General features: G+C 45.3%; 1 protein-coding gene across 3 annotated transcripts in view; it reads left to right on the forward strand.

Moving 5' to 3' along the window:
- Nucleotides 1-617: 617 nt before the first annotated feature.
- The window catches only part of wdr90 (WD repeat domain 90), a 59,199-nt gene continuing 46,589 nt past the window's right edge, over nucleotides 618-13,227 (forward strand). For 2 of the 3 annotated variants that reach the window (XM_060921148.1, XM_060921149.1), the window contains exons 1-4: nucleotides 618-911; nucleotides 8,377-8,468; nucleotides 8,691-8,867; nucleotides 11,356-11,494. In XM_060921148.1, the coding sequence (XP_060777131.1) occupies nucleotides 896-911; nucleotides 8,377-8,468; nucleotides 8,691-8,867; nucleotides 11,356-11,494 (424 nt within the window). In that variant the 5' untranslated portion in view covers nucleotides 618-895. Of the gene's footprint in view, nucleotides 912-8,376; nucleotides 8,469-8,690; nucleotides 8,868-11,355; nucleotides 11,495-13,227 lie in introns of those variants that run through there. The other variant, XM_060921150.1, reaches the window with a different exon arrangement.

The following is a 13,227-nucleotide window of genomic DNA, read 5'->3' on the forward strand; positions in this document are numbered from 1 at the left end:
ATTTATCCCTCATCATCCTCCATTGACATACTTCCTCTTCTATATACTTGTTTAAAAATATTTTTTGTACCTTTTTTTAAACAGATTTATATTTGCACTTTGTTTTATTTCTGTCTCCAGTCTGTTCCATAAAGTCACCCCACAGCTCGCACATGCTTTTCATATTTGTTCGAACCTTTTGGTCTCCCTTTAGATTATATCCCCCCCTCTCTCTCACTAAACATTCCTTGTATGATTATTTCTCGCTTATTTGTGCTGTTCTGAATTTGAATTATAATAAAAAATAGTACTAATAAAATTCAAATTATTCAATGCTTTCAATTCATATTCATATTTAAAATGGACAAGTTAAAATAGTTCAGTCAGTTCAAATATTCCAGTCAATTTTACACTTTTTTTTTTAAAGACTTCTGATTGATGTTTTTCAACTTTTTAACATTCATGTAAAAATCATATTCGTAGCGTTTTATTATTAGATAATATTCATTCATCAGTCAGAATTTTTAAATGTCCTGATTTGGAGCCGTTATTTTTGCTGGACTACATTACCCAATAGGTTGGACTACATTACCGTGGGTGGCGTTTCCGGTTTGACGGTTACGTCATGACGTACGGTAGGTCAGTGGCGGTTGTTGCAGCGGGACGAGTTGATTTGTTAAACAACAGGCGCCTGACAACCGTAAACATCACTAAACTGGCTTTAAAGTTGTTTAAAAAACTCTTTCTGCTTTGTAAATCGGAAATAACCGGATGTGAAAGCTTTAGGGAGGATAAATGGACGGCAGCAAGGAATAAAACATGTTTTTGAATCCTGTTGTGGCGAGCTAGAGGGCTAATTGTGTAGAGAAGCAGTTAGGAGGTGATGTGTGAGTTCATGCATTAGGATCAGGGATTGATGATGGCTTCCAAAGGTAAATCTCTCTCTCTCACACACACACTAGCTCTTTCTCAGTTCTTCACTTTCTTGATCTTGTCTAATCAGGAGAATAAAACTCATTATCAGTCCAAGCAAGGGAGTAACTTTGATTTTGACATTGGTGGGGACACAAAAGTGATCCAAGGCAGAGCTTCTGAAAGGTGTTTTTTTTTCCCCATTAGCAATCATAATTTCAGGGAGTTGGTCTTTGGATCCCAGGGTTGCAGGTTCAAATCCCACCCTTACCTCTCCCTACATCTCCATCCATGGCTGAAGTGCCCTTAAGCAAGGCACCTAACCCAACATTGCTAGAATCTGATGACTTTTACACCACACAATTCCTAATTTGTGTTTAAGCAGTCATTCTGTCTCTTCCACAGAAATACATGAAAATAAGAATTACAAACTTTAAGCATTTTTAGCATTAAATATTGTTTTTTTTTTAAATTCAATATCTGTATTGTTTGACATTGGGGTGGGGGGGTGTCTCAAAATTCACTAACTGCCTTACTGAGACACTCATAAATAGGTGCTACTGGTGGCATTTTCTATTCTGTAATTAAGCTCAAATTTAGTTAAAATGATATTTGGATAAGGGCGGCACGGTGGTTAGCGCTGTCGCCTCACAGCAAGAAGGTCCGGGTTCGAGCCCCGTGGCCGGCGAGGGCCTTTCTGTGCGGAGTTTGCATGTTCTCCCCGTGGGTTTCCTCCGGGTGCTCCGGTTTCCCCCACAGTCCAAAGACATGCAGGTTAGGTTAACTGGTGACTCTAAATTGACCGTGAGTGTGAATGGTTGTCTGTGGTGGTGTTTACATTAGACCGTATCAGCGGATCATCAGATTAACGTTTTTAAAACGATTCGCGTGCACACAGCAACGCCAGTACACGGATACGCTCGGCTCCGCAGGCATCCTGCACTCCAAATCACTCCGCCCTGAACAGCGAGTGCCCTCTGGAGGGTGCGCACTCCGGCCCTGCGCAGCTCACAGAGCGTGCGGGTAAACCATACGAGCAGTGATTTGGGACAAATTGCAGGAAGTGAAAGTCCGCGCCGTTTTTCAGCAGTCACGTCACATGACCAACGTGGCATGACCAACGCCAGCGAATCAGGAAGGTGGATGTCACAGTGACGTTGTCCAATGACGACGTCAGCTAGAGCTCAGCACAGCGTATCCTCGTCCCTCAATGTTTACACAGCACCGGATCAGATACGTAATGGATTGAATACGTGGGCCCTGGCGGATTGAAGTTGTTCCGCCTGTGGAGTCGTTTCCCGGCGTTTTAATGTGAACGAACAGTGCATCCGCGACGAAAACGAGACGGATACGGTCTAATGTAAACACCACCTGTGTCTATGTGTCAGCCCTGTGATGACCTGGCGACTTGTCCAGGGTGTACCCCGCCTTTCGCCCGTAGTCAGCTGGGATAGGCTTCAGCTTGCCTGCGACCCTGTAGAACAGGATAAAGCAGCTAGAGATAATGAGATGAGATGATATTTGGATATATAATTTAGTGATTGCCTATTATAGCATGATTATGATTACATTAGTATTGCATTTGTAGTATACCCCCTGTTTTTTTGTCTTTTTGTTGCCCCTCCATTTTCCATATTATGTCTTTTTGTTGCCTGTTTCTGGCATAACGTGTGTTATGATTTTCACTGCAGATGTGCTTGTGACTTCTTTTATGTTCAGGCTGCAGTTACCAATATTCGTCTGTAGGTGGCAGTAAAGGACCATGGATTTGTTGTATCTCGCCTAGCCTAGTAGTAGTAGAAAGAGGTCTCTGTAAAACGGTGAACGCAGCAGACTCGGCGGCTGTCACGCTGTTGATTCTGAAATGCAAGTCGCACATCTGCATGGCCATGCAGTAGCCTACATCTGGCTACTTACATTCTGTAAAACCATTAGGTCTATAAATTTAACATTCATTCATCGAGGATATTATCTAACACCAAGTTACATTGCTCCAGCATTCCTTTTCTCTGCAGCTATGCAGTAGCCTAGCTCTGATGCGTCCTGTCACGTTGCTAAACCTGCCTAAGGAGCCGCAGCAATACTTTTATGAAGGTTTCCATACATCAAAAGGATTTTGTTGAGGTTTTAAAGCTCGACGGAAACCCTGCACTTACATTCTTGACTTTGAAGAAGAATGAACGAATGTCTCGTTTCTTGGGATGGGGGCCGTCATCCATGATACTCAAGTCAGCATGCGGGTCGTAGGGCAAGCATGCATGGAGATCGAAGTCCAGCTCAATTTGTAGGCTGACGGAGAGTAGGGGGTGCATGGGGTAGGTCAGGTGTGTACGTGAGAGATACGGGGGGTTGATGGGCGGGTAGTCACGGCTGCTGTGGGAAGTGTGCTGCTTTTACAGCAGATGGAGTGACAGCTGGGATAGCCAACCATGTAAGTTAGCGAGAAACAGGTAGCTAATCAGAGAATGATATCTACGTTAGAGGGGGGATTATTAGCAGTGTCATACATTTAACCCTTTGTGTGCCATATAATCATTGCTCAGGTTAGGACATCGGTTTTATTGATCGTGATGACACAGTAGCGGCTGAATATTGGTAGGGACACGTCCCTAGCGTCCCTACCCAAAATTACGCCCTAGAGTCCAAGGTTGACATGATTGGACAGTGATTGCTTTTCAGTGCAACACGACTGCAGTGGAGTGATGAAAGTGAAATGCACTGTAATAATGATTTATATTCACTTCTGACAGGATTTCATTAAAAAAAAAAAAAAAAGAAGCAGCAGAAGCATTCCCTTGAAGGATGTTTTGCTTTTCAGTCTGGCCCATTTTCTGTATGTTACTCATGAGAAAGAAAAGAAAGCAAGCACAACTTTATTCATCACACACTTGTGAAATTTCCTCTCTGCATTTAACCCATCTGAAGCAGTGAACACACACATGCGCATACATATCCACCCAGAGCAGTGGGCAGCCGTGCTAACAGCGCCCGGGGAGCAGTTGGGAGTTCGGTGCCTCGCTCAAGGGCACCTCAGCCCAAGGCCGTCCCATATTAACCTAACCTGCATGTCTTTAAACTGTGGGGGAAACCGGAGCACCCGGAGAAAACCCACGCAGACACGGGGAGAACATGCAAACTCCATACAGAAAGGCCCTCGCCGGCCGCTGGGTTCGAACCCAGAACCTTCTTGCTGTGAGGCGACCGTGCAACGCTGCCAAGATTTGATCTCCATATCCAGTCATGGGTGTCGTGTGAACAGGATGGATTGTGGGTGGTAAAAGAGAGCAACTGGACTTGGTGGAAGATTCTTGAAGACGTTTCAGCTCTCATCCGAAAGGCTTCTTCAGTTCTGTCTGCCTCAGGCCCTGTCCACACGGCAATGGATTCAGGTGAATCCGATAAAATTTTTTATCGTTTCGGCCTGGCGTCCACACGGCACCGGCGTTTTGGGTGCCCCAAAACGATATTTTTTGAGAACGGTTTCCAGAGTGGAAAAATCTGGCAACGGCACCGTTGCGAAGTCGTCTGGATGAGTAGAACGGATTTGTTTACGATGACGTCACAACCACATGACTAGAACAAGCAGCACTCACTCATTCATGCCTGATAGAAGAAGGGGTTTATGTGCATGCATCCTACTTCTTCTATTGTTCTGGTGTCTCCGAAGGGACCGTCTTACAGCGCACGTAGAGGTGTGGCATGTGTATTGCATCGCTTTCAGCAAGCGTTGCGTTGCCATATTTACTGATCCGTTGCCCATGTGGACGCTATATTTTTTTTTTTACCCGCTAAAAAAAAAATCTCGTTGCCGTTGTCGTGTGGATGTAGCCTAATAGGGAGCATCAGGTATTTGTCCTCTCATGGATGAAAAGCAATCCGAAGGTGTCGTTGAGTCATCCTGTTGGTGTAGGTCACTGGGGGCTGGGTGTGAACGGTCCAGAGAGTCGTTGGGGTGATCGATGATTGTTGGTTCTCTCTGTCCTCCTGTGAGTCACTCAGTGCGTTTACATGCACATAGAGAAAATCGAATTTCTGCCATAGCTCGAGTGAAATCGAAGCTAAATGCCATGGAAACACCTTAGCTCAGCTGAAATCGAACCGAACTGGATTTCTCGTAATCGAGTTACGCAATCTAGATTATGCGATTGTAGCCGAGCTACTTAGTGCATGTAAACCCTATCGAGCTACGTAGTCAAGCTACTTACTTCAGCACTGCCCCTTCCGGAAGTGACGAGTGACGAGACCACAAGCGGGAAACACAACAGCCTCGGTCGGCATGACAACAGTAGTAGTAGCGAGCAGCAGAAGAGGTCAGGAGGAACAAGGAGAATGAACGAACACGGAACTGATGACTTTGTTTATACTCTTGAATAGCTCTTCATGACGACAACCGGAAGTGTACCAACACGATAGGGCGTGTAGCGCCACCTGTGGCTCGGGTGCACAATGTACCTCACACAATAGCTCGATTTCCTTGTGTGCATGTAGGATTGGATTTCTCTGGCACCCCTGCTGGGACCCTTAGCTCGATTACCGACAGTAGCTCGATTTGGATGTGCATGTAAATGCACTGACTGAAAATAGCTGGGTTTTGGTGTGCATTCAGTTGTCTGGGAAGTGCGCCAAGGACTGCATTGTAGGTGGCTGATAAATGGTGTCTTAGGGCCCGTTTACACGAGGACGCTCTCGGATAAAAACGACTAAATATTTTATCAGAAGTGCCTTTCGTTTACACGAGGACGGCGTTTCCGAGGCTGAAAAACGGATAAAATTGAAAACGCCTTCCAGAGTGGATAAGTTTAAAAACGGCCCCCATTGCGTATCCGTCTAAACTACCCAATACGCGAAACTCTGCTCGGATCTGCTCACGTCGGGTACGCGTTTACGTCATACATGTGTCATATACTGTACATGCCAGCCCGGGAAGTAAGAAAGTAAGTGGGGGTGTCGTGGCTCAGATGGCTAAGGCATCATACCATAAAATCCAGGGACCCAGGTTCGGTTCCGACCCGAGGTCATTTCCCGATCCCTCCCTGTCTCTTTCTCCCACTCATTTCCTGTCTCTCTACACTGTCCTATCCAAAAAAAAAAAGTAAGTGCATGTCTGATTACACCCGATCCAACAGACCTTCAAGCTGCTCTGTGTTTTAATGCAGTAGATGTGTTTTCCTGCTCACCCGCCCAGCTGGAGCTCCTCAGTTTGGTGTCGCCAAGTTACACACACACACGCACGCGCGCGCCGCCTATTCAAGCCGCTCGTGAAACCATAAACCCGAGACTGAAAACAAAACTAGCAGCCGAACGGGTTTATTTTGCTGAGATGGACACTGCCTTTTCTCTTCTTCACCGAAACAAGAGTGAGTGTTACTTAATAAAGGCAGATTAAAAGAGTTTCGGTTTGCTCCTGCTCCTCCCTCGAGCACTACAGTACCTCAGCCGGACCGGTGTTCTGTAAAGTTATCCTAGCAAGTTCTCATACAGACCGTTTTATTATTCAAAACAAGTCATTACAAATTATTTGACTCGGCCAAAGACTCGACCAATACGCACAAAACATAAAAATCGGCAAATGCGTGAAATTCTCACCGATTTTCTATCAGCCCAGCTGATCGGTGGGACAAAACTACTGTTAAATTTTCCTACCCTCCTGGATTTCGCGCATGCGTAGTAGGCTTGGTAGGATAACTTGACAGAACAGCAGTGCAGATCAGACAAGACAGAAGACGTTGCGCATGCGTGCAGACATAGCGGAGACATTTATGCGTCACCGTATAGACGCAGATTTCCTCCTTGAAAACGGTCGTGTAGACGCGGAAAAAAGTGAGAACAAAAACGGACTTTTGCGTTTTTGTTTTATACCGTCCCTGTGTAAAGTGGGCCTTAGGCTACATCCACACGACAACGGCAACGAGATGTTATTTAAAAAAAATATCGCGTCCACATGGGCAACGGATCAGTAAAATATCAGGTCCATATGGCAACGCAACGCTTGCTGAAAACGATGCAATACACATGCCACACCTCTAGGGGCGCTGTAAGACGGTCCCTTCGGAGACACCAGAACAATAGAAGTAGTAAAGACGCATGCGCATAAACTATTATGCGCGAGACTTCATATTAGCCACAAAGTCAGGAAAATCTGTTGGTAAAATTACATTATAATGACCAAATACAATGAAAAGTATTTTTCCAGTCTCACCTGTGAAAGGTAATCCCATGTGATCTCATTTGGACGGTAAACCTGTTGGTACAGTTAAACGCAGCACATGAATGAGGCATCTTTATTCTCCGCTTTGACCCATCCAATATGGCAGCGAGGATGACGTATGATTCTACGCAGAAGGCGACGTCTTTAATGGTCCGGAATAAATTGAATGCTACACGTTGATGGATTAATTTGTTCTTCTACGCCCTTTTTGAGGAATGTATTGTAGGACTTAAACCAACATCTGAAGAGGTGAGATCGCTCCTTTTTTCCCCTATTTTTGCTGGCGGGATTGACTCTGCCCTAAGGGCTATTCTCTCTCTCTCTCTCTCTCTCTCTCTCTCTCTCTCTCTCTCTCTCTCTCTCTCTCACTTTGCACCATTACACAATAAATATTCACAGTGAAAATACTTTGTAAGCGTGTTTCATGAACCAAGTTATAGGATTTGTTGACAACTCGCATCGAGTTCGTTACACTTCTACCCGGCGTGAAGCACTGACAGTCATGTGGTTGTGACGTCATCGTAAACAAATCCGTTCTACTCATCCAGACGACTTCGCAACGGCAACGTTGCCAGATCTTTCCACTCTGGAACCCGTTCTCAAAAGATTGCATTTTGGGGCACCCAAAACGCCGGTGCCGTGTGGACGCCAGGCCGAAACGATAAACAATTGTATCGGATTCACTTGAATCCATTGCCGTGTGGACAGGGCCTTAGACCCCCACCTCTGTTCAGTGATGGCCGTTCCAGGTTGACAAAAATGGCTTCAATGGGGCCGATCGCCCCAACGACACTCTAGACCGTTCACACCCAGCCCCCACACCAACAGGATGACTTAACAACACCTTCGGATTGCTTTTCATCCATGAGAGGATAAATACCTGATACTCAGAACTGAAGAAGCCTTTTGGGTGAGAGCTGAAACGTCTTCAAGCAAGTCCAGTTGCTCTCTTTTACCACCCACATTTTACTATGACCTGGCTGACTGAGAATCTTCACCGACAAACAGGATGGCTGATTTACTCAATCACTGAACTAAAAGTAGATAGTATTATCCAATCATATAGAAATTACACAAAAGGACAGACGACAGATCTGCAGGTTTAATGTTTTTTGTTTTTGTAGTGTTCCGATTATACCTTCGTCATATGTAAAATAGTTGTGGTTACTTGAATCCATACATTTTTTTTTTTTTTTTAATATTCTTCACTCTCTTGTTATGTTTCTACCTGATCCTGATGCTTTGTCAATAAAATGTATTATTATTTCTTCCTCCAGTCTGGCAGCATCCTTATGTAAACATATTTAAGCATGTGAAGTTGGATGAATGGAGGAAGGCCGGCAAGGAAGGAGACGTCACAACCTATATGGTACGAAACCTTTTTCGATGCTCAACACTTAAAGTTGCTCTTATAATAGAAAATATTTTCAATTATGTAGTAATTATATACTTTTACTAACTATTTCTAAAAAAGTAATATCGTTTGTAATATCGTATGACTGTGAAACAGGCTAAATTAGTCATTTAAGGCTATTTTTTTCTGGCCCAGAAACTCACCCTTAACTCCACCCCTTTTTTCTTGTCACATTAGGACAAGACGCTGAAGTGCACTGTGTTTCGCATCCGCGGTTCAGTTCCGGCCAGCAACTACATCCTGATTCCCAAAACCAGCAGCCAGTCGCTGGGCCTCACGGGCCGCTACCTGTACCTGCTCTTCAGACCCTGTCCCAATAAACACTTTGTAGTACATTTGGACGTGGCTGCTGAGGTGAGCGCATTGAGAGAAAGAAGTATTGAGAAGATTTCCAAGCAGATTCCTTTTTGAAAGTGGTTTTCGCAGTTAAAGGGGTACCAAATATAATATAATATATACAGTTGCTGATGTGACAAAGTAACGTATTCTTAAGTATTCTATCAAATTTATATACTAGAAAACAACGAAGTATCTTGGTAATTGTAAATATAATACTTTATACGCTAAACCGCACGAGTGTCGCCATTTTTAAAAGACCGTGACGTCAGCGCTACCCACTGCGCTAGCGGAACTCTCCGAAATAGAGGAGAGAAGCGTGTAATCATGGCGTCGGGCGCATCAAGTGAAAGCGACAGCTCTGTCGAATCATACGAAGAGATCCCGCAAGACACACTGCAAGCAGGCTATGGCTTAGAAGGGTACCAGTTTGAACCTAGGAGAGGTACTATGTAGTGGAAGTTCGTTATGTCTAACTATTAAAGCTGTTTTAAGTTCGTTTCTTAAGACAAGGATTTTTTAAGATGTTATCTTGTTGACAGTTTCGGCGAGAATCTTCCGCCTTCTTCAAAACAGTCACGAGATGTCGAGTGGTGACGTGCCTTATCAGCTGATGTTACGCTACGGAGGCGTGAACGTCCCGCCCAATTTGACAGGTAGTTCATGCCTCCTGCTGTCAGGTCGCTCCTCCAGGACACATCTGGTGACTGTTTTGAAGAAGGCGGAAGATTCTTGCTGAAACGGTCAACAAAGGAACATCTTAAAAAATCCTTGTCTTAAGAAACGAACTTAAAATAGCTAGGAGAGGCACTCTCGACTCCGGTGATGAAATAAGAGAAGAAAGCTCGGATGACGGCGAGGATGAGACTGATGCTGACCATGGGCGTGGCGAGCGTGGGGCAGAGCGTCTGCGTGCAGGTGACACGGCGTGGTGCTCGTGCAGAAAATGTAACGTGGAGTTGCTCACGAGTCCAGCAGAATTTATTTGCTGCAATGAGACAGGCGCCACCCGTGGACTTGCGAAATCGTCACAAGAGGCAGAAACAGGTATTTCACACGTGCTATTCCCAACCTCAATGAACCAACACAACTGGGCACATACATACGTCATGAGTGTTGCGCAGAGAAAATGAACGTGCATTCTGATTGGATAAAATTAATATCATGGCGGGCTGTTCAAACTGCGGAAATAGTTTGCTCGAGCTACTTTCAAAACACTATAACTTTCCAACCTTAGAACAAAAAACTTTTGTAAGTCTTGAATAAGGTTCTTTAATGTGTGTTTTATTGTTATATTTACTCTATATATGGAGCACTTGCATGTGACGTCACAGCCGATCCAGATTGTGACAGACGCCATCTTGTCGTTCAAACGCCATATTCCGCCTTCTACTTCTGGTTCTACTTCTGCTTTTACTTCTACCTTTTCTTCTGGAAAACCCTACTATATACAATTCTACTACAACGGCTGCGGCTACAAGCTCTCCCTACCTGTGCACATTTTTTATGTTTTTTGTGTGTATTTTTGCGTGTTGTTCGTCTGTACCGGACTTCAATATCCACTACAACCATATGGACTTACTGGACATTGGTTTCCAGCAGAAAATGACGGTTTGTAGCGATTTCAATCGCATGCACAACATTCCGGACGAGATAGTGAGACCAGCGGGGTCTCCGTGGATTGTTATCGGAGGCAAAGCGAAGGAGGCGGCGCCGGGAACAGAAGCAAAAGCGAGGCTGCAGAGCCGGCCTGTTGACTAAGCTCAGAAAACAGCCACTCAAATCTCCACTGCTAAGCCTCTACCTCTCCAACGCCAGATCCATGGTAAACAAGACGGACGATTTGGAATTACAGCTGGAATTACCTTATTCTATTCTATAATCGGCTGGTCAGTGCTATACTCAATACTTAAGTGACTTACCCATCCAATGAGGATTCTTGTTTACAAGATGCCACATCTGAGTCGCTGACAAATCCTGAATTTCTGTAAAGATAACTGTCCAGAGATTTATAGGCACGCAGTGCTTCACCACTGAACAGCGAGGGAAAGTTAATGAGGTAATTATACACGTCCGGGTATTCCGCTGGCAGTTCAAAATCCGGTCGTGAAAACTCCATCCGGTAAGCCATAAGGGTCACTAATCTGTAGATCGTTTATTTTAGACATATATCTAGTTATCTGTTCATTAGAAAAATGAGCCGTGTAGTCCGTCGGTTGAAATTGATCCATTCTGTACACGAGTGCAGCAGTATTCAGCGGTGTTTTTGACCGACAAGATGGCGGTTGTGTACTTTCCGGTCACGTGACTGCAAGATCTCTATTGCCCTCTGTTCCCCTTTAACAACCCGCATCCTAAATAATAATAATACTTAAAAACCATACTATCCGTAAGCAGTGTTGATCTTGAAAAGCTAAAAATTCCAATAAACAAGGAAGTGTAACGTGAAATGCAGTCATGAGTAAAGGGTTGTTTGGTGTTTTGTCCCCTCTTTCTCTCTTCTCAGGAGGGTCATGTGATTCGTGTGTCGTTCTCCAACCTGTTCAAGGAGTTTAAATCCACAGCAACATGGCTGCAGTTCCCCTTCCTGTGTGCAGCTGCACCTGGTTCTGTTTACGAAAGCACAGCCAAGACCACCAAACACGGTACGTGCATGCTAGATGTAATATTTCTAACCGTTCACTTTATTCACATCAGTCACTGATTGTGACCTCAAACCCGGGGTGAAAAGAGGGTGCGGTATATTTGTACACGGGGGAAAAATAGTCCACATGGAACCTGCAAACTTTGAGGCTGGTTTTCAGTGCTCTCCTGGCTGGCTCACCCCAAATCCAATAGCTTGATTATAAGGCAGATTATACCATCCTTGGGTGTGGTGTTAGGGCCTCTGCATGCTCTTGCGACAAGGCTTTCGCAGATAGCTTTTCGCAGACAGTTGTAATTTATCGTTGAGCGGGGAGTAATAGGCGTGCGCGATGTTATTCACCGCCACAACGCAAGGGGGCGCGAAGTCGCTAGGAGTAGTTGGTGGGTGTGGTTAGTGGAGTGTTTATCCTCCGGTTACTTATAATGACTAGAACTTTTTTTTTTATAATGACTAGAACTGGAGTCGTATAGATGTACGTACTTCCTCACTTCCTCAATCAACCGCTCTTCGTGCTGCTCCATCTTCGCTCGTGTTTTTAAAAATGCCGGTCGTGAAAACAAAACAAACCGGGAAAGTAGGGAAGCGGAAGTGCGTGTACAGCGGATGTAGAGTGGACCAATCAGAGCCCTCTTGTCTGCGACGCTGTCTGCGAGGCTTCTGCGGTGGTCACAATTTTTGGGAGGTGCACGCAGAGCGTCTGCGAAGGTGGGGGGGCTACGCAGACACTGTCTGCGACACCGTCTGCGAGGACTGGGTTGTCAGCATAAATTGGCCTTTAGATTAGCCTTGCTATTTGTTTATCGTTGCCATGGAGGCAATCCTCACATCTCGTCGCAGCGCGAGGGGCGCTCTTTCAAAATAAGAGTGGACAGCGCGATTGAAAAAAAAACGAATTAAAAAAAAAACCACACACAACAGCTCGCGGGCCAGAAATAGACCCCCCGGGGGCCTAAAATGGCCCGGGGGCCGCTATTTGAGTATGGGGGGTATAGTATATTTGTACATGGGGGGGAAAAATAGTCCACATGGAACCTGCAAACTTTAAGGCTGGTTTTCAGTGCTCTCCTGGCTGGCTCGCCCCAAATCCAATAGCTTGATTATAAGGCAGATAATACCATCCTTGGGTGTGGTGTTAAGGCCTCTGCATGCTCTTGCGACAAGGCTTTCGCAGATAGCTTTTCGCAGACAGTTGTAATTTATTGTTGAGTGGGGAGTACTAGGCGTGCGTGATATTATTCACCGCCACAACGCAAGGGGGCGCGAAGTCGCTAGGAGTAGTTGGTGGGTGTGGTTAGTGGAGTGTTTATCCTCCGGTTACTTATAATGACTAGAACTGGAGTCGTATAGATGTACGTACTTCCTCAATCAACCACTCTTCGTGCTGCTCCATCTTCGCTCGTGTTTTTAAAAATTCCGGTCGTGAAAACCAAACAAACCGGGAAAGTAGGGAAGCGGAAGTGCGTGTACAGCGGATGTAGAGTGGACCAATCAGAGCCCTCTTGTCTGCGACGCTGTCTGCGAGGCTTCTGCGGTGGTCACAATTTTTGGGAGGTGCGCGCAGAGCGTCTGCGAAGGTGGGGGGGCTACACAGACGCTATCTGCGACACCGTCTGCGAGGACTGGGTTGCCAGCATAAATTGGCCTTTATGCAGACACATTAAAGACGAGTTTTCAATGTTCACTCCTTGCCGGCTCACCAGAAACGTAACGTTCATACGATAAGGCAGATAA

This window comes from Neoarius graeffei, chromosome 5 (assembly GCF_027579695.1).
Source record: "Neoarius graeffei isolate fNeoGra1 chromosome 5, fNeoGra1.pri, whole genome shotgun sequence".
Classification (NCBI taxonomy): Eukaryota; Metazoa; Chordata; class Actinopteri; order Siluriformes; family Ariidae; genus Neoarius; species Neoarius graeffei.